The 23,010-nt window shown below is 42.3% G+C and overlaps 1 protein-coding gene across 3 annotated transcripts in view; it reads right to left on the bottom strand.

Annotated features, from left to right (window-relative positions):
- Positions 1 to 23,010, bottom strand: part of cdh23 (cadherin-related 23) — a 232,171-nt gene that overhangs the window by 194,206 nt on the left and 14,955 nt on the right. For all 3 annotated transcript variants that reach the window (XM_053620401.1, XM_053620400.1, XM_053620399.1), the window contains 2 exons: positions 13,676 to 13,776; positions 10,574 to 10,648 (listed from right to left, as the gene is read on the bottom strand). In XM_053620401.1, the coding sequence (XP_053476376.1) occupies positions 10,574 to 10,648; positions 13,676 to 13,757 (157 nt within the window). In that variant the 5' untranslated portion in view covers positions 13,758 to 13,776. The remainder of the gene's footprint in view (positions 1 to 10,573; positions 10,649 to 13,675; positions 13,777 to 23,010) is intronic.

Below are 23,010 nucleotides of genomic sequence, written 5' to 3'. Positions count from 1 at the left end.
ACCGTTTTCGCCCGTTCTCCCGCCGCAAGCAGAGTTAAGTGCTCACAGTGAGGATTTAACTCCGAAATCGTGCGTGCCATTACTCGGGTCTCCGGCTAAACTACAGACTTCAGGACTATCCGGAGAGCTGCCTTCAGAGAGATTTCTTCTCATGGGGCACAAACACAACTGTGAACGATAAAAGCGTGATAAAATAGGCTCGATCTCGGCCACGCGTCACGATTACATCACCTTCGTTTTGTATCTCGTGGCTTCGTAAAGCAGAAAAAAAAAAAAATTATATTTTTTATATATATATATATATATATATATATATATATATATATATATATATATATATATATATATATATATATATATACACACACATACATACACACACACACACACACACACACATACATACACACACATAATTAAAACCAACATAAGATGTGCTGGATCAAGTGCTATTTTATCAGCAGCCAAATAATAAGGGAGGAAGCTATAGCGGTGCTTGAAAGTTTGTGAACCCTTTTCGAAGTTTCGATATTTCTGCATAAATATCATCTAAAACATGATCGGATTTTCACACAAGTCCTAAAAGATGACCATAAGATCCCAATTAAATAAATGAAACATAATATACTCGGTCATTTACTTCTTGAGGAAAGTGGTCCAATATTACACATCTGTAATATTACGTATGCAATTAATATCAACGGGACATTATACGCGTCTCATTTGTTGATTCGAGTTCTCTTTGTAAGACTTGTGTGAGATGTTTCAGCTCATATTTACGCAGATAAATAGAAAATGCTACCACTGTATTTTGTTAAATTAAACCAGGCCTATCTAGGCACAAATGTATTGGCACTATACTGTCTACTACACTCCTATTAAACGTTACTCTTTTCAATTTTTAACATTTGACAAAATAAAAAAAAATCTTTTTCAGTTTTTGTTTTTTCAGGTTTAAAGGCCTCGTGTTTAACAGCAGTGGTCTAGACGCTAAACCTGAAAACGTTATAAACATTACCCAAAAGTTTACATGACCTCGATTCTTAATGCCGCGTGTCGTCGACTGGATTTTTCTGAAGAACAGTGGGCAGTTTAACTGCTCGGGAGTCCCGAACAACTCTCACAAAACAAACACAGTCATGGATCGTCCGGGTAAGGACACGCGGTATTAAAAATCAAGGGTATGTAAACTTTTGAACGGGGTAAGTTTTATAAACTCAGCTATCATCTTGTCTTGTGGACTATATGTAAACATCTGTTGAGTGAAGTCGCTTATTCAGGACAGAACTAAATAAACAACAACATGGGATTTTTATGATCCGTCTTAAGATTTAGTAGATTCTGCAAGGGGTATACAAACTTTTGGGCACAACTGTAAATAAACGTCGTCGGTGTTGTTAAGCAGGTGCGTAACCCGACTCTGAATACACAGAACTTTCCTCGCATAAATACTGCCGTGACTTAAATCGCAGAATCTCACAATAAAAACACAAGATCACAAATACGACTTTATTAGAATTATTATACATTTAAAAGCGCACAGCATCGACGCACATAGCTATAGATGTGACTGATTAAATCAAGAATGATAAGCAAAACTACTGTAGCTCTAGAGGTTTCTCCAGCTCTTGAAGTCGGAGGCATTCGCGCATTTCATTTACAGATGCAGAAACTAATTAATCTTATACTCAATATTACAATCTCTTCAGGCTGTTTATTATCAGGATTTATGTCTATAACGCGTATAAATTCTGTGTGTGTCTCTTGTTGGATTAAATATCTGTTGTTGTCTGTGAGCCGACTGCATCATCACTGCTGCATGAACACATACACACACATTCGTACACACCATACACTAGTAATTTGTAGGTTTGTATATACACATGCACAGAGGCACACACATACTATATACATCATTATGCACAAGGGCATTTGAGTTCACACACACACACACACACACACACACACTTCTTGCTAACCTCACCATGACTTAACTCGATACATAAGCAGGTAAATGAAACCAATCCATCATTCGGAACCTGATCGCTGATCCACAGTGTAGAATGGCCCACACACACACACACACACACACACACACACACGGGAACACCATGCACGATGTAACCGAGACTCATTAACTGAAAATAAAATATAATCATTTAATAAATCATTGACGTTGGTGAAGCTATCTATATGAAGATGTTTATTTAGCATTTATGGAAGGAGTCTCCAGTGTCAGCGCCGTGTAACAGTCAGTATGTTTCCCACCACAGGAAAGTCGTCAGGCCAGAGGGCTTCGGTCTTTCTGGTTTGTTGGAAACATGACCAGCTGCCATTTTTTGTTACTGTCGTGGCCGCTTTGTTTTTTTTGTCTCATTAACCACAAGAGTGAGGGAATGACCGTATGACAACGTACGATATTTTAACGCAAGAGATAACTTTTCTTGACGACATTTCACAGTGTTAAACCTAACTATAAATGGATTGTTAAAAATAAATAAATAAATAAATAAATAAATAAATAAAAACATCGCTGTGGTATAAGAGAAATAAAGGACTTCGGGACATGTCGTTAAAGGAAAAGAATCCGCTTTGCATCATGACGGATCACACCACCCTGTCGTGTTTTATCCCTTACTGATACCACGGGGCTGCTGAACGCTCGATGCCGATTGGTCCGAGAGCACGTCCGTCTGTTTTAGAACCGGATTAAATCTTGGGAATTTTAAAAGCCTGCAGTCTGATAAATATTGATCTTCGCTTCGTTGAAACAGCGAGCTCGAATACGCCACGGGATCCGACTGAAGCAGGGTTTAACCCGTGTGACATATTTATTTAATACAGTAAATGAATTAATAATAGCTACACTGTTAAACTTGACATTTTTAGACGAAGCTTTCCTCCATTGCAACTTCCTGTGGCAGGTTCTGTTGCGCTCTGCTCCCCATTGCATTGTTTTTCTTTCCTTTACTCAATTTACTTCCCATAACCTTTTCATTATCTCTGATCGTGCTTCTATTTTCATATTCCGCTCCTGGGACGCTCCACTTGCCGCTTTCTATATTGTCCAATAGTGCTCTAGTTTACAATCTACACAGAGATCACAAGTTCCGTGATCTTTTATTATTATTATTATTATTATTATTATTATTATTATTATCAGTCAAAGCACCTCACAATAATTTATACGCTTGTAATCATTTATATGGTGTGTTCGCTTCTGTGATACTGCTGTGTGAAGGCTTAAGCTGAGGAGCAGGAATACATTATACAGTATTTCCCCAAACATTACGTGCATCTTGGGATTGTGTTCCAGTTTATATTAACCTAAAAAGCTCTTAGCTTGCACATTTTTGTACATTTAGAGATGGAGAAATATTACCAGCTAATGAATCAATTACAAAGTCCAAATAGGTTCAGCTTTAGATGACTGATCCTAGGGTCTTTTTATTTATTTATTTTTTCATAAAAATATACTGGTTTATATACACACACACACACACACACAGGCTTAAATATACTATTCATTGCACGTGTGCATAATCTACGTGGGCGTCCTTCAGTCGATATCAACGTAACGGCATTAACATAATCAACATCGGTATAACTTTTTACAAGTTTTTACATAATATACATTACAAAGGTGTGCTAAGCCAGCACGAGTCACGTTGCATTTTGACAGCGTATTCTCGCACGCTTAATTTATTACCCAAGCCTTCGTTAAACATGCCTCATCGATAACACGCTTTAAAATGACCATTACTTTGTTTTCCTACTACTTACTCGTATAAAGAAATAAACGTGATAGAACTTTTTAAGAGGTAATGCATTCGTCCTGTTTAATGAGCTAATGATCACGTAGCTACATCACTGTTCATCCACATACATAATCGTTGTATTAGTTTGCTCAAACCGCTATAAAAGATCAAGTACTGCTAAATTCCCTTGTGACTTATTTACTATACTATGCTCCGATTCATCTGTTCATCAGCAGCTAGGAAGCAGAAGGATTACTTCTTGCTGAACTGAAGTAGCGATTAGCAGGGTACTGAACGTTTAATTAACAAACAGTACGTGTATATTACATGGTCGGAATTAAGGCTTAATGAAGGCTTTGTTGGTGATCGTGGTAAGTAAGGAATAAACCATGATGGGACGTGGTAATCTAGAGAAAAATAAATAAATAAAACAATGACATTGCGGTGTGATGAAACGGACTCGTCGTTACGACCCCGAAATGAATGGCACGTCAGTTTATAGTTACAATTAATGATGTGGAACGTCTGCGAGACAAATTTGTTCCCGTCATCGCTTATGATGATGATTATGATGATATCATCTATAAACAGACTCTACAGACTTCTCCTGAAGTTAATAAGATTCGATTTGCCTTGTAGTCGGCACTACTGTCCGAGCTACCGTCGTAGAAAATCCATCGACACCTTCTGACCAATCATATTTGAGAATTCTACTGCACTAATAATCTGATAATTACGGTAAATGAATGAGGTATGGTTGGCAATTATTTATTCATCTTTAGTTTCCAAAACAGTCATGGTGGATCCAAAATCGGTTTGTTTTTCCCCCCATGACCCCTGGATGTGACGCCAATCCACACAGATGCATTCATACTGTAAACTAGGAGTAGCTTATCCACTTACAGCCATGATTTGAAAGGTAGGAGGAACTCCATGGGGACACAGGGAGGACATGTGAAACCCCACACAGATGGGTTGAACAGGCAAGCTATAATACAGCAAATCTACCCGGTGCACCACTAACCTACCCGGATTTATTAACGGTACGGTAAATTATTAATATACAACCTTTAATGTCAAATGTTAGCAATCGACTCACCGGGATGCCGCCAAGACAGGAGGGGGAAAAAAAAAAAAAAAAAAAAACTAAATCGATAAAAGCTTAACCTCTTCATTCCGTCATATTCTGTAAATAATATATTCTCGTGCTTCATTAAAACCGTGAATGTCAGACACTCTGAATCTATTTTTCAGCACTATGAACTCTGTGCACCTTTTAACAGATCTAACCCGGTCACGGAAGGAATCGTCCAGGAATTCCTCAAAGATTAGAGACGAGCGATTGGTTGAAACCGAACACAAACTCCACTGTCGAGTGGCTCTTTTTTCTCTCCGTGCCTGAGTCGTTCGTCATACTGTGTTTCATCTTCCTCGTCTCGTTCGCCGCCATTAAGGGCGAAAAGTTGCCGTCGGTAAAGTTAGAGGGCGCCGTTAAACTACCATTACGCTTATCTCCAGAATGCCCTTTACCCGAACGCCACACGGACCCCGAGCGTTTTGTCATTTCAACAGACGAATGCATCTGCTACAGATAGCTAATTGACTAATTAGTCTAATGAAGTCACTTGGTAATTCGTTAGCAGGCGAACACGTCGGTCTCGGCGGAATTACAACGCAAGCGGGTGTGGAATAAATTTGTTGGGATGTTAAGCTATTGCAGCGGGATTCGAGTGCGTTAAGGAAACACAGGCGCAGACTTTTCATAAACTGCCAGAAACTCACATTTACACAGCATGTACACACACACACTAATTAAATATCACCATATCATGACACCCGGACACGTTTGTCTAATATATGTATGTATATATATATATATATATATATATATATATATATATATATATATATATATAAAAAGACCCGTGAACATGGCTTCAATTCTCATTTTAATCAAGATAAATAACTTGATAAAGAAGGAGGTTGCAAAGTTATAACAGAGATATATTATACAGACCAATCAGTACTCTTGGGTGACTGTCGTGGCCAAAAATGCTCGATTGTGCTGCGGCTTTTTTTTTTTTTCGAAATTTGCGACGCAACTTTGTCTTTCGCAGCGATGTTTGTTAGTAAATGAGACCTTTTAGCTGCACTCGCGTTCTACACGCATGAACCGAACAGGGCTTTGGTCCGGATCTGCAGAAAACCTTGGAAAATCGCGAGCTCCTCCGAACGTTGTGGCGTTTGCTCCATATTGTGATCGTTTCTGCGATCGCAAAAACGGCTAAATGCTGGAGGAACCGACATCCACACATTCCACACAAGCATATACCTTCATACAAAACGGCGACACACACACACAGACACACACACACACTCCAGTGGGTGGCTGATTCAGTGTGTTGTCAGAGAGTGGATGTTTTGGAAGTCCTCCTGTGCGAGGACATCTGCGACACTAATAAGCCATAATGCTGACAAATTGGTAGCGTCCGATCTCACACACACAGTCTCCCAAAACAAGCCATCACTGTCATCCAATCAGACATGGCTGAAGGCGCCGAGTCAAGCAGGGCAGGAAGGACAGAGGGTGTTGTGTGCGCATGTGTGTGTGTGTTACTAAGGGCAAAATCCCTAAACACAACTATTCCAAGGGCAAATAACTGTCCTTACTCCATCAGTCATCAAAAACCGGTACAGTTTGCTAGTACAAAACCTCTTTTCACAACTTCATGCGTACGAATACGTACAAATCGTATTTAACAGACACATTTAATGTGCTCATAGTAGCGGTTTCCTGTAGGTAATTAGCCTAACCTTTCCTCACAAACTCTAATATTTCTCCTCACATCTTCATTCGAATAGCAGTTTCACTGAATTGGAAAAGATTGGGGGAAAGAAGAGAAGAGAATACAATCTTTTGACATAAAAAATAAAAATAAAAAAATAAATAAAAATTTTAAAGCCTCATGAGGATATATCCGCAGCTCAAACACACACTTCGGGTAAAGGTGCCAACATTTCCGTGTCCACGTTAGGAGCGACGGATTTGTGGCTGAGGGAGTCTTCTATCAGCTAACTCCGATAGATCTTTTTTAATTCGGGCCTCATGACAACACCGGGGCAAGGTGAAGGAAAAGCTGACACTCTCAAATTGCCTTGTCAATCATCGGAGTCATCCTTAAAAGGGATGAAACGGACGGCGGGAGGGGAAAAGGGAATCGAGAGAAGGGTGGCGTTCAAGAAAGGAGGACGGACAGAGACCGAGCGAATTGCAAATTAACCTTGAAGGAAGCGCGAGTTTACTGTGGAGGTCGGAGACGTTTCGGACGTCGGACCCTAACGCCGCTAATATTTTCCGTCTTCGTATCGAGATCACATATAAACGATGTAGTACAAAGACTTGAGCGGAGTCTAAAAACCTGGATCCAGATTGTGCTGTGATTGAACGATCTATAAATTACTGCACGTTTTGCACATTAAATTTCCTCAGGAGTTTCAGTTACTGAAATAAAGCTCTCTCTAAACCAGTCAGAAGTCTTGGGGTTTTTTTTTTTTCCTACTCGGAGAACATTTCAGTGAATAAAACTGCCTTTATAGTAAGATGAAGAGCTTATTACCGAGTACGCTTTCAGGAGCGAACGGCTAAAATCAAGCAACCGAACGTCCTTCTGGGAACGCTGCAGGAACCCTTCGACGAAGCGGTCGCCGTTTGGAAAAAGTTGGCATGATTGATGACTGAAAGGACCCTTGAGGAGACGCTTTCTTTTAAACCTGAAGGTCAGATTCGGACGCGCTTTGGACATTGTTTAAAGCTAGCGGTCGGAGGCTGATCTCTAATCTCTAGAGAGGAAGGGTACAGAGATAATTAACCTGTAATTAATCACAGTTAGGTAAATAATGGAAGCACAGCAGTACCGATAAGGATTATTTTTCTGCTCCCCCCCCCCGTCACACCAAACGTGAATAAAATTCACCTGGACAGAAAGGCAATACGACGAGCGAGATGACGTTTGCTTGATGCAGCGGTTACTAGCCTCTGTCTTGTGAGCCAATGGATAACAAGTGGGCGGGACTGTGGATACATTGGTTTGGCAAACGGAGGAGAATGGAGGAATTATTATGTAGTGGACACACCTGGCTTTTGTCTTGCTGTCGTCCATCACATATCTGAAAAACCATAGCTGTCTCTCTGTCCGAGTCTGTGTCTCTCCGAGTCTCTGTCTGTCTGTCTCTCCGAGTCTCGGTCTGTCTGTCTCTCTGAGTCTCTGCCTATCTCTCCGAGTCTCTGCCTGTCTGTCTGTCTCTCCGAGTCTCTGTCCGTCTGTCTGTCTCTCCGAGTCTCTGTCCGTCTGTCTGTCTCTCCGAGTCTCTGTCCGTCTGTCTGTCTCTCCGAGTCTCTGTCCGTCTGTCTGTCTCTCCGAGTCTCTGTCCGTCTGTCTGTCTGTCCGAGTCTCTGTCCGTCTGTCTGTCCGAGTCTCTGTCCGTCTGTCCGTCTCTCCGAGTCCCTGTCCGTCTGTCCGTCTCTCCGAGTCCCTGTCCGTCTGTCCGTCTCTCCGAGTCCCTGTCCGTCTGTCCGTCTCTCCGAGTCCCTGTCCGTCTGTCTCTCCGAGTCCCTGTCCGTCTGTCTCTCCGAGTCCCTGTCCGTCTGTCTCTCCGAGTCCCTGTCCGTCTGTCTGTCTCTCCGAGTCCCTGTCCGTCTGTCTGTCTCTCCGAGTCCCTGTCCGTCTCTCCGAGTCCCTGTCCGTCTGTCTGTCTCTCCGAGTCCCTGTCCGTCTGTCTGTCTCTCCGAGTCTCTGTCTGTCTGTCTCTCCGAGTCTCTGTCTGTCTGTCCGTCTCTCCGAGTCTCTGTCTGTCTCTCCGAGTCTCTGTCTGTCTCTCCGAGTCTCTGTCTGTCTGTCTCTCCGAGTCTCTGTCCGTCTCTCCGAGTCTCTGTCTGTCTGTCTGTCTGTCTCTCCGAGTCTCTGTCTCTTGCGGTCTCTGTCTCTCGGTCTGTCCCTCCCCATCTCTCTCTGTTTCTCGATCTCTATCTCACTCTCTCTCCCCCCGTCTCTCCCCCCCCCCCCGTCTCTCTCTGTCTCCCCGCCAATCTCTCTCCCCATAACCACGTCTACCTGCCTGCTATCAGTGTTGGCACCTCTGAAAATAAATACATCAATTAAAAAGTTACAGGATATAACACACAGTTCAATGCTAACAGTTAATTTTAACCATTCACACTAACCCCATGTTCAACAGCTGGTGATAATCGCTCTGCTGCTATGGGCTTAAAGTGTTTGATTTCCCAAAAACAGAACGGAGCCAGTATTTCCGCTGTCCTATTTTGATTATCAAGGACGTTTTATACAGCCGATTTTCCCCTCCAGAATTATTAGTGGAAAAAAATCTCCTGCATGGAACAATGGAACTGTGCAAACCTGGTACTACCAGTAGCTGTTTTTCCATCCACGTATTTTTATGCGAATATCCGGATTTAAAAAAAAAAAAAAAAAAAAAAAGCTGGATGGAATGTGACTTTGCCTCAACAAATCATGTGATTGGATAATTTCTCAGAAAAGTACAAATGGCGGCGAGCAGGAGGAAGCGTTTCCCCGGAAGCGACGGATAGAAACGGTGCTTTAATCGCAAATGCTCAATGCGATATTCCAATTTTTCATGCAAGTTAAATTCCCAACTTGGATGGAAACATAGCTTTTGACACCATGGCAACAACAGCACAGGTTGTACTAAAGGTGCTGCTTTAATGCTACATTCGTACCATCATGCTAACACTTTGCGCTAATGGCTAATCTCAGGAAAGAATGAGGAGGTACTGGGAGGAATGGAATGAATGAAGAAGACAGGAAGGGATGGTGTCGGACAGGAGTGTACATGAGGGACGAGAGGGAAACGGAGCGAGTGATGTGGGTGAGTGAGGTGTATTAGAGCTGGGGAACGAAGTTCTGGAGTGTGATCTGACTGCTGAAAAGCTCTCCAGCACATGTAACTCTGTCAGCCTCCACACACACACTTTGACCAATTATTGGACATACCTCTGGGCAAAATATGTATATTTTGACCTCTACAGGCAGCTGCAGTTTGTGTGACCGAATACACACAAGCATATAAATATATCTCACACACACCTTTACAAAATCTTCTTCAGCATAGATACAATATACTGGAGCCCTATATTAGAGTCAGCGATGGAACACTGCTGGATTTATTCAATGTTTACTCCAAATACCAAACACAATCACTCAAACTTTCAAATATAAAATAAATAAACACATACATGCATGCATGCATAAATAAATAAAGTTATGTAAAAGTATTGCGTAATATTTTTCTAATCGGACAACATATGCTTAAATTAAAACGATCCATTTTCGGTTTCTCCTTCAAAGGCATTTTGTGGAGGTGGGAAAAAAAGTTAAATTTACGAGAGTAAATAATCCACCTCATTCACGTTCATTACACCTGTGATCTGTTTCACGTGCGCTTTCTCCATCGCTGCTAATGAAGTGTTATAGATGTGCGAAAAACATCAACACAATCAAATCCCAGATCTAATCCAGGGGGTGTCTTACTCATTGTCATCACCTGATGTGACTGAATTGTAGATAGAATGATAGAGGTGTGGTTTTTATTTTTTATATATATGCGATGCTAGGTGTACATACACAAGAGATGTCTTGCAGCAAGAAAACCTCAAGTGACTTCATGCTGCATTGTATATAAGAACTTCATGAGCTATCTGTCTCTATTATGCACATCTGTGGTTGTAGCAAAGTACGAGAGTGTGTGTGTGTGCGCACGTGCGCGCGCACATGACTTACCCACTGGAGTGTTCTCGTAAATGAGCAGGTATGACTGGAAGAAGTAGTTCTGGAACCGTGGAGGTTGGTTAAAAGCTACAGGAGAAAAGGGACAGATATAAATAAAGCAGACAACACACAGCACACACACACACAGAAGAGCATCTGTGTTTGCGAGACATCTGATAAGAAGCTCCAAAGAGGAGCCCGAATCGATCTGACATGCCACAAATAAAGACCCGTGAGATGCCAGACCATTAACTTCATCTCGCTAATCAATATCGGTGCAACGTGTGAAAGTGTGGGCGTGCATCTCTAGGTGTGAAAACGTGTGAAAACATGTGTGTGCTTTCACCATGGCAGTGGTTAGCATTAATCTTATAGCATAAAGTTTTACACACACACACACCTGTATACGGGATGTTGCCCTCAAAAAATATAAAAATACATTTTAAATCAATTCTTAAGTTTTATGTTTGCACTGAAATACCCTGCCAAGTTATCTAGCTAGTGTTAGAAGCATAAACAATTATTAGTATAACCTAAACAATCCTTATACGATTTAGTCTTAGCTCATATAGCCAGCGGAAGAAATTAAGTTTACAGTACTCTTGGATGTCTTAACATCCTCTCAAAAAAAAAAAAAAATTCTGTCATATTACCTTCTTTTAACTAGCTAGCTAGCATTAGTAATGAAGTCCCCTCAGAAATCCTGTCAGGTTACCGTCTTTTAACTAGCTAGCTAGCATTAGTAATGAAGTCCCCTCAGAAATCCTGTCATATTACCTCCTATTAACTAGCTAGCTAGCATTAGTAATGAAGTCCCCTCAGAAATCCTGTCAGGTTACCGTCTTTTAACTAGCTAGCTAGCATTAGTAATGAAGTCCCCTCAGAAATCCTGTCATATTACCTCCTATTAACTAGCTAGCTAGCATTAGTAATGAAGTCCCCTCAGAAATCCTGTCAGGTTACCGTCTTTTAACTAGCTAGCTAGCATTAGTAATGAAGTCCCCTCAGAAATCCTGTCAGGTTACTGTCTTTTAACTAGCTAGCTAGCATTAGTAATGAAGTCCCCTCAGAAATCCTGTCAGGTTACCGTCTTTTAACTAGCTAGCTAGCATTAGTAATGAAGTCCCCTCAGAAATCCTGTCAGGTTAGCTAGCTGGTTAGCTAACAAAACCCATCAAGTGCATGCTAATATGAATGCATGCTAGAATACTTCAATATATGGATGTAAACACATGCTGGTTATGGACTTCAGACAGAATTTATCGTCTCCTGAGTGAGGTGTCTTTCAGGTGTGTTCAGCCGGAGTCGAGCTGTTTTGTCAGGAAGATCGGCCGAAAAAGTGGTAGTACTTTGATCTATCTGTGCGTGTGTGTGGGGTACTGTTTAATGCAGACAGAAGGCACCTCTCCACACTTAAGCATGCTAACAAGAACCGATCGATAGCACGTCTCATTTCGCTAATAAGCAATTAGCTTCCTAGACAAAAACATTACATTGCTTTCTAATGGAATACTCTGCTCTGTACATGATCATTAATGCTAATTAATTATAAAAATTAAGGATGAATAATAAATACGACAACGTGTGAAGAAGTGAATTCAGCTCTTTAGCAGGTTTAGCTTCCGAGAGGCTTTTATCTGAACTTAACTGATATGATATGAGAGGCAGTCAAAAGCTCTCGTGTTTAATCACATCTCTCCATCACGGTTTCTCTCCGTCCCTGTATCTTTCCATCCCTTCATCGACTCATCACTTCGTATTAAGCAGCTCATGCAGATGGGCTCATTCAGTCTCACACCGCTTCCCTCAAAGCCTTCATCTTCTCTCTCCCCGTCTTTCTTTCTATTTTTTCATCCTCTCCATACTAAATATTTACCCAATGTTCTCTCATTCCTTCATCCTAGCTCACTCTCTCATTCCTTCACTTCTCCCCTCTTTCTCTTTTCTTCTCTCTTTCACCCCCCTTATTCTTTCTCTCTCTCACTCTTTGGTTCAGTCTCCCTTGTTATATTATTCTCTCTCATCCTTTCATTTAATCTGAGCCTCTCTATTATTCGTTCATGCCCTCCATCTCCTCTAATGCGTTTGTCCATTCTCTTTCGCGCTTTCTCTCTTGTACTACTTTAATCCTCTTTTCTCTCTTGCCCCCTTTCCCTTTCTCAGTTTTCCCTCGTTTCCTTCTCTTTTTTATCTCGCTCATCCTTCATCTCGCTCTCTCTTTCTCTCCTTTTGTGTCCATTCTCACTCTTCCAATCTGCCTCTTTCTCACGGTTATTTTTCAGTCCAATTCTTTTTCTCTCCCGCCCTCTATTTTTTCCATTCTCTCCATACTTCATCCTTCATTCTAGTAAATTGTCCATATACTGTATATTTCTCTTCGTCTCCCCAACAGCTTTTTTTTTTTTGCACCACCGTCTTCCTACCTCTTCGTTCTGGCATCTCGTTTTTCTCTCATTTCTCTTACTCATTCTCTCTTGTTCTCCCTCCACCTTTGCCTTCCCTATCCATCCCTCGTTCTCCCTCATTCTTTCTTTGTCCCCCCCATATAAAGTCATTATGCTCAGTGTGTTCAGGCATGCAGCGAACAGGACGTCTCTAATTTTCTTCCATTCTCTTCGTAGGCCCACAAAGCCCTCAACAATCACTTAGCGATAATAACCATGAAAACGCTGCTCCAATAGGATCAGCCACGGCTATTAGCTCCGAGACAGAGGTAGAGCGCGAGAGAGTTTGAAACAGAGGTAAATGTGGGGAAGACAGGTGGAGAAAACAGGAGCATCAGAACATCATTCAGCACGTTCTGAAGTCGTGGTGGCACGGCATTGATAACTCAGCACAGCATGTCTCACACACACACACAGCTAGAGGGCTGGCTGTTGATCTAGCAGGAGAGTGAAGAGTGACAGTCTGGTGGGAAATCTTGATTGAGCGGGTGAGACGGGATGAGAGGACGACAGGTGGAAAAGCAGACAGGTAATGAGATGTCTCTGGGACAAATAAAAGAGTGGAGCTCAAGAGGAAGATGATGAATAAAAACGGACAAGGAGAGGCGAACTGAGTTAATGCGAGTACACTGTGAACTTCAGCTTTTGTGTACGCGTGTGTGTGTGTTACCTTCACTGAGTGCTTGTAGGAGGAAGTAAGAGAGCAGCAGCTTGGCCACTGTCATCCTGCCAGCCGAACCTTCACTCCACATCACCTGCACCTATTTCAAACTACACACACACACACACACACACACACACACACACACACACACTCTACTTTAGTAAAACCACAGCAGCATGATCAACCCATATCAGAATTACAACAATGACATGATTCTACCCTGAACACACAAATGTTTCAGATACACTGAGAACTATGATTACTTTTACATGCACATCAACATTCCAATATTAATCAGAATTTGGCACGATTATAATTAGTACCGAGTCGCGTAAACGCCGCAATCCGATTCAGATTAAGACAATATTCTGATTTCCCCCAAATACGAATTCCCTGAAATCCACTGAAAGGACATAAATGCGCATGCTCAGTCTGCAAGGAATTGTAGGTGCTAACAGATGCTTAGCTGTAAGCTAGGTATTCAGGAGCAGCAACTCAGGCATACAAGCGTGTATAGAGGAATTTTCCGATGCCTCTACGCATATAAACACCGTATTCGGAATACGGCTGCAACCCGAATACAGACCTTGAACGGAATTTGACGTGCACGTAAACGTAGTCTATGATACTTATATGTTAGCATTAAAGCATCTTTAACGCCAAGACTGATGGCCTGATCTGTGTATGTACGCGAGGGCTTCATCAGGATTGGCTGGTATAAATGAGCTAGCAGACCCAAGCCCTTCCTTTCTTTGGAGGAAAGGAAGGGCCATTCATATTGTCTTTGCCATCAACATTATCTTATTTGCAAATGGCTTAAAGTGTTTTTTTTTTCCCCCCTTTCTTTTATGAAATCTTTTAAACGTACAATATCACCATCAATGGTCGCAGGTAAAATAAATAAATAAATAAATTGACACAGAATGGTATGAAGTACGTCGTGGACAAATCAAGCCAAGTGATCCCACGTTCCGACACACCCCCTAGATTTCACGTGCGTTGGAGCTCACTTTATTCATTTCACACCGTTTCACTGATGCAGCCTTAAAGCCGACAATAAAACAAATGCACGTAACTACGTGCAAAAATTTTTATTATGATTCATGCGAAGTGATTTAAAAAGTACCACACTAGCATCTGGCTAGATGTTTAGCTCTCCTTATAATAAACACCAGACTACTTCACACGCTGTGAGATTCTATTACAGACTCCTGCGTTTAATTCGGCTCATTTAAGGGGACTCGTAAGATCAAAATTAATGCCGTGTAATCGCACCGAGGGTAACCTCTGTGTAATCGGGATAATAAGTGCCGTGTGTGTGTTTGCTGATGTTCACTGACGATGCTGCATGATGCACTGCACTTGGTAGTCGATATGCTTTGCTGTGTATTAGTAGATAGTATGAGGTGTTTAATGTCCAACTAAGCGATCAGATAACAGTGTGGTCTATGAGTCATTGCTAAATGTTTCATTTATTGCTCGGTGCTAAGTAAGGCTTAATGAATTGTTGAATAATATATACACTATGCATATTCAATTATTTATTAACAAGACAACAAATTATTCATATGTAGCCTTTAATGTCGAACGTTACCTGAAAAATAGCAACTGCAAATTACTGATGACTTCCTGAACTGGCTCATATTGCTAAGAATTTTCTATTCTGTTCTAGCTAGAACCATGGTTCTCAAAAGTACAGTCTCTATTAGAACTATTGGAATGGCAAGGCCTTATTTTTTGTGCTGTAGACTGAAGACATTTGTGTTTGAGATCAAAATCATGAATATCAGAACAGAGTTTATAATTTCAGCTTTTATTTCCTGGTATTTGTGTGTAGTCGTGTTAAACGACATAGCACGTGGCACATTTTGTATCAGACTACCCGATTTGTAGGCGAGCAAAGATATTGGAATGTTATTATTATTATTTTTTTTTTTAAACTGTGACTGACCCAGGTTTGTCCTGTTAGATTGATTGTTTAACCAATGAATAGCTCTGAACATCTACTCGTGGTTTTAGCCTTCAGTTTCACCAGTGAAGACTGCATTTGTTGTTAAAAAGGATAAACCAACAAGAAGATCAGAGAGCTGTCTATGGGAGAAAAGCGAGCCATTCTGAAGCTGAGAAAAGAGGGAAAAATCAATCAGAGGCATTGCACTAACATCGAGTATAGCCAATACGACCGTTTGGAACGTCCTGAAAAAGAAAGAAACCGCTGGTGTACTCCGCAACGGACACTTAACGGGTCAGCCGAGGAAAACGACAACAGCCGATGCCGGTAGAAGCCGGGAGAAACACCACAAAAGAAGAACCTAACAATTTGGTCATGTCAATGAGTCACAGGCTTGATGCACTTATTGCAAGCAAAGGATATGCAACCAAACACTGTGTTATTTAATTCAAGACTTCTTATCTGTTCCTATACTTTTGCTCGCTTAAAAATTGTGTGGTCTTCATACAAAAGGTTCTATGTTTTAGGTTGTTTAACACACCTAGAGGTAAATACCAGGAAATAAAAGCCGGAATCTTAACTCTGTCATATCCATCTTTTGATCTCAAACCCAAATGTCTTTGGTGTATAGAACAACCAAATGAACCAGCCTTGACGTTCCAATAGTTTCGGAGGGGAATGTATAATCTATATCTGTATTGCCTTTTTAAAATGACATCATGGTGGTGGAGATTACCATCAACGTCGTCATGGTTGTTATTTACTCGCAACTCATCAAGTAATCTGTGCTTCTCTGTAAATAACATAACTATGGATTTGTGGATTAAATCGAATAGATAAATTAATTCAACCTTCATATTTATTTGGGTTGAATTACTAACGGGACAAATTATCCTGTCGGTATCCCACCTAATCCCCAGACAGTTCCGGAAGCTGCCTGGAACGTCATAGCGATGCGGCGCAAATCAAACAGACCCCTGAAGAGTCACCGTCAGCGTCACGGTGTCTCGTTCTAACAGAGCGGCTAATCCTATTCAGGGCTGTAATGACGGTGTACGGCGGGATCTCGGACACTTAATCAGACACTCAAGCGGAGGCTAAATGGGGTTCCGAGAAAGACGTAAAGCGAGGAGGTGGACTGCGGATACCGTGCGTCAGGTGTTGGGAAGTGTGGCTGAACACCGTGCACCACACCTGCAGCAGATGACTCAGTAAAAAAAGCAACAACAGGTGGGAACGAGATCCTCGCTGTCCGCCGTCTGATTCATTATTTACGGCTTATTCGATCCTCGGCCTGTAATGCCTTCAGAGAGCGGCGCATTCCAGTGCTTATATTCTCAAACAAGGAGTGTTTGTAGTGTGTGAGATGAATATAAAACATTGTATGCAGTATATTATATATATACACACACACACACACACACACATGATATACTGTACATCCTTATTTAAAGCAGCCTCAACTAGAAGTGACATCAAAACAAAAACAACATTACAGACCGTGTCAAAGTTTGGGTTTATGTTAGATATTCACCGCACGTTCGCACCTTCGATGCTGACGGAGTTTAAATAGAAACTGCGAAAAGGTTTTCATTCACCTACTGTGATTAACGTGGGAAGAAAAAGCTCAACTGTGCTTAAAATGTACAAAAGCAATGACAAGGTGACAGAAAAGGTTTATATTTAGTTTATTCGATCACTGAAGTGTCGGACATATTCGGCGTCTTGAAGTCGCCCTTTTAACACTTTAGTCTGTTTTTTTTTTTTTTAAATAATAAAAATCCTAGCAAAAATATAGATTTCTTAAGAAGGTGAAAAGTGTTGGTGTTATTTGATAATTATTTACGTATTCTCCTTTACGTTACGCCACGTCAGGCTTTTCTTTCGCATTTAAAACGTCCTTTTAGTGTCAGGCTCGACTCTTCCAGATGTCTGAACACGCCAAGACTATCACATAAATAGCACACGCGAAAACGTCCAAATATTGTTTTCAAATCGAACTACTACATAATTCACACAATTATCATTTGTAAAATCAGCCATAGAAAGCGTGCACTTCTTTATATGCAACTTATCAAGCTGTGTAATACATAGTTTGGTTGGATTACAGTGCTCGAAGTGGATTTGAGCCATGTTCCTGCCAACGAACTGAGGAGTAGATGGGTGTGTGTGCGCGTGTGTGAGTGAGAGAGAGAGAGACACACACACAGACAGACACAGAGAGAGAGAGACACACACACACAGAAAGAGAGAGACACAGAGAGACACACACACACAGACAAACAGAGACAGAGAGACACACACAAACACATACAGAGAGAGAGAGACACACAGACAGAGACACACACACAGACAGAGAGAGACACACAGAGAGACAGAGAGAGAAACAGACAGAGAGAGACCATGAGAGAGAGAGACAGAGAGAAACAGAGACGCACACAGACAGAGAGAGACACACAGACAGTGAGAGAGAGAGAGAGAAAGAGAGACACACACAGACAAACAGCGACAGAGAGACACACACACAGACAGACACAGAGAGAGAGAGACACACACACAGAGAAAGAGAGAGACACAGAGAGAGACACACACACAGACAAACAGAGATAGACAGAGAGACACACAAAAACACACACACAGACAGAGAGACACACACAGACAGAGAGACACACACACAGACAGAGAGAGACACACAGAGAGACAGAGAGAGAAACAGACAGAGAGAGAGAGACCATGAGAGAGAGAGACACAGACAGTGAGAGAGAGAGAGAGAGACACACACAGACAGAGACCAAGAGACACACACACACACAGAGAGACACACACAGACAGAGAGACACACACACACAGACAGAGAGAGACACACAGAGAGACAGAGAGAGAAACAGACAGAGAGAGAGACCATGAGAGAGAGAGAGAGAGAGACAGAGACGCACACAGACAGAGAGAGACACACAGAGAGACAGAGAGAGAAACAGACAGAGAGAGAGACCATGAGAGAGAGAGAGAGAGAGACAGAGACGCACACAGACAGAGAGAGACACACACAGACAGTGAGAGAGAGAGAGAGAGACACACACAGAGAGACACACACAGACAGAGACCAAGAGACACACACACACACAGCGAGAGAGAGACACACAGACAGAGAGAGAGAGACACACACACAGAAAGACACAGAAAGAGACACAGACAGACACACACAGACAGAGAGAGAGACACAGAGAAAGACAGACACACACAGAGAGACACAGAGAGACAGAGAGAGACAGATAGAAACAGACACACACAGATACATACAGACAGAGAGAGACACACAGACAGAGAGAGAGAGACACAGTGAGAGAGAGAGAGACACACAGAGAGAGAGAGAGAGAGAGAGACACAGAGAGAGAGAGAGAGAGACACAGAGAGAGAGAGAGAGAGAGACACAGAGAGAGAGAGAGAGAGAGAGACACAGAGAGAGAGAGAGAGACAGGGAGACACACACACACACAGTGAGAGAGAGACACACACAGAGAGAGACAGACACACACAGAGAGAAAGTCATGTTTGTTTTGGTTTGCCCCGGTGTATTTCCTGGGTGTGATAATGAAAGGAGTGCCCTGTGCTGCACTTACTGTCACATACACACACATCCGTGATGAATCTCATTTTGCAGCGTATCAGATTCACCTCGCCGGGTTTCCCCAGGATACAGCATGAGCGATGTTTACTCAACTACGAGAATTTCTAACAATTACTTCTCAAAATTGCTGTTCATCTTTTACGCAACTCAGATTAAGGTTCTCAGCCTACTAACTGGTCACATGTACCGTACTGTCCGCTGTAACGTCTGAAATAGACGCCCCACCTGGATTCTAAGCTTCCTGCACAGGCTCGCCGTTTGTGCTGCAAAAAGGCGGCGGCGCCGTCGCTGGCGAGGTGACGGACCGCGTTAGTGTCGGTCTCGATCAGAAACACGAGCTGTCGGTCTGTGGAAAGTGCAGAAATGACAGAAGCATGCACGACCCCTCATCGATTCTGAATTACGATTCAGGTTTCAAACCTAAACACACATTTACAGTCCTAAAAGGGTTTGATATGCATGATACACAGTGATCCATCAACCACACACACACACCAGTGTGTGCAATATCACACCCTCCCTCTCTAAACCCTACATGACGCCTCTGCTAGGTATGGACATGATGGATTTGAAGGCATCTGTGTGACAGTGTGTGAGAGAGAGACACACAGAGCGAGAGAGACAGTGTGTGTAGATGTGTTGATGTGCACAGGCCAGACTGAGACCACAACAACTCAATCACAACTATGATTGCTTACCTAGTGAGATTTATGACTGCAAACTTTTCTATAATACATGTGTGTGTGTGCACGCGTGTGTGCATTGTACTGCTACATACTGATCGCATCATTAGCCCTGAAATACTAAAAGGACCAAAAAAAAAAAAAACAGAACCATAAATATGCGACTCAGGATGGTCCAGTCATACATCAATATTTATAATTAATGCGTGGCAGTCGGTGGCGTCCAGGATATAGTTTAGAATGGTGGTTAGCAGGTTTGCCGAGCACCTACAGAGTCGGGGGTTCGATTCCCGCCTCCACCCTGCGTGCGTGGAGTTTGCATGTTCTCCCCGTGCTTCAGGGGTTTTCCCCGGGTGCTCCAGTTTCCTCCCCCAGTCCAAAGACATGTGCTGTAGGCTGACTGGCATTTCCAAATCGTCTGGGATGTGTGTGTGTGTGTGTGTGTGTATGCGATTGTGCACTACGATGGGTTGGCACCCCGTCTGTGGTGTCCCGTGTCTTGTCCCTAGAGTTCCCTGGGATAGGCTCCCTGCAACCCTTTGTAGGATAAGCAGTACAGAAAATGGATGGATGGATGGATGTTATCCCATAATGCCATTCAACTACCTGCTGATGGCGGCGGCAGAGAGAATCATTTTGATCTAAAGACACAGCGATGCAGCAGCGCTTTACTGCTTTAGACGATCCAGCTCTCTCACCTCTTCATCTACGCTTCAAGCTTGAACATGTAACGCTAATCCTGCCAAGTGACACCCTGGAAGGACAAAATATATATATACACACACACACACACACACACACACACGTTTGACTTATTACTCAACGTTTCATGCGTGAGAAAATCAAAAATATCCAGTATAAAACATGATGCATGTACACTGCAATCACCGGATCTCCTTCATTGTGTCCGTTCAGGTCTTGTTCCTGGGGGTTTTACCCATTTCTCAAGCATTCACAAAAAAACAATACTACACACACATTTGTGCAACCTAATTAGATTATTAGCATCCACTAATAAGGCAGACTCTAATCCGAGCACAGAGCTGAGCAGTGAAGGGTTAGGGGTCTTGCTCAGGGGCACGGCCGACAGGGAGAGGATCTGAACTTACAACCTGGTCACGTGCGTTTTAATCGTCTCTTATACCAAGCGTTGAGGTTCTGCGTATCCTACAACAGACTGTTTTCAGACCTTTCTTTTTTTCTTTATTATCCAATGGCGCCTTTAAAAGAACCTTGAAGAACCCCAAGTGGTTGATCAGAACCTTTGGTCCACACCAATAATCCGGTGTCGGGGTGAGACAGTGGATCTCCTAAATCACTCGAGGGTCGTCAGAGGCCTGTTGATGTTTATGACTTAAAGCGTACACGAGTCTTATAGTATCAGATGGACATGGAAGAAATCGGGCAAGAGGCAAAGCAAAACAGCAAACAGACGTAAAAAGCACTCGGTGTGTGCAATGGACTGCACAGATTGAGGACAAGCTTGGGGAACTTTTCGGAATGATGCCTGCTTTTGTTATGAGGTTTTTTTTTTTCTTTTTCCTTTCTCTCCTCTGACCACTTCATCCAAAGTTTTACACTGCACCTAAACCGTCTGGAACGTATGTTGTTGTTTGTGTCTCATGAGAACAGGGGTGCTTTTTTCCATTATGTGTTTCCTAACGATACCACAGCGCTGCCGAGTTCCCAGAACTTTTCTATAACAGAAGCCGAGAACAGATGTTCCAGCTGCAAATCGCTCAATTGTGAGGGAGAACTCATCCACAAGGACTTGGAGATGTATGTTGGAGATGCCATGTAATATAAACCCAATAATCCATCCATTAACTGTACCACTTATCCTACGTGCTAGCAAACATGCTAACCACTTCAGCACCCCCCCCCCCCCCCCCCACACACAACTATAAATGCATAAAATGTACACGTCATCATTCTTTAATTAATAAAATATTGTAATTGGTGGCAAATTGCTGTGGTATAAATGGAATAAAACACTTCGTGATGTGCCGTTGAGTCGCACTTCTCCATTGTTGATTATTATCTTATAGCAGAACATCTCATTATGTTTTATTCTTTACTTATTACGTCATCTAACTTGTATTTTTATGACCAAAAAAACCCCCAAACAAACAAGAAATCCTGTAAAAACCCAGTCGACTGTGAGATCTGTACGCCACATATTGTATTCCTAGCTGAACAATAAAAACTTTTCTTTTTTTTTTTTTTCCCATTTTGGACTTCGGTATCACGAAGCTGTCAAATCTAATTAGAGTATTTTGAGACGCAAAACTCCAAACTTCGTGCCACCGGACATCTGTCAAACGACAATTACAGGAAGCGTCGTCCTCAGGTTATTACATTCAGTGTCGATCCGTCCCAAGATCAATTTTTCATCACGATTTATTACATTTTGTACCACTGCAGATCATCACGAAGGCAGCCTGGTCCAGACTCGGCGGAATAACGAGATCTTCCCTTTCAAGGCCGCCACCGACTGGTTTGATCCTCTCCTAATTTAGCCATGTTTGATTTGGGACTCGTTAAGTCTACGACTAATTTGATTTTAATTGCTAATTGCTCTGCCTGTGGCTGATCTGTAGTGAATTACAATTTTCCCCCAGAACAGACAGAGCAAAAGGTCGAGTAGCCAGTTAAGCCTGTAGTGATTACAGGCTGAAACCCAAGAGAACAGTGGGACACGGTACGCTCTTTCCTCGCTCTGTCAAAGCCGATGTACATCACCTCGCTGTTCTTTCTATTTGTCCGTCCGCTCTCTACTTCCTGACTTGCCCTCCATTTCACCCTCGACGTTCCATCATTGCCGGTCTTGCGCTGGCGTTCGTCAGCCCCGCCTCTTCCTTCTCCTCTTCTTGAGACAAAGTGCATGGAGAGGATTGAAGATGGGTATTCCAAATACGGAGGTTAAAAAAAAATAAATAAATAACGCCTCATAAGCTGCTGCAGGAAAACCTCCCTAATCGTTCACGTGCTCCACATTTTCTTATAGACGACCTCAAAATAATAATAGTAATAATCATCATCAACCTCCAAACAGCGTATTAGAGACTTGAAACGACAT

Source organism: Ictalurus furcatus, chromosome 3 (genome assembly GCF_023375685.1).
Source record: "Ictalurus furcatus strain D&B chromosome 3, Billie_1.0, whole genome shotgun sequence".
NCBI lineage: Eukaryota > Metazoa > Chordata > Actinopteri > Siluriformes > Ictaluridae > Ictalurus > Ictalurus furcatus.
This window is presented reverse-complemented; position numbering and strand designations above follow the sequence as displayed.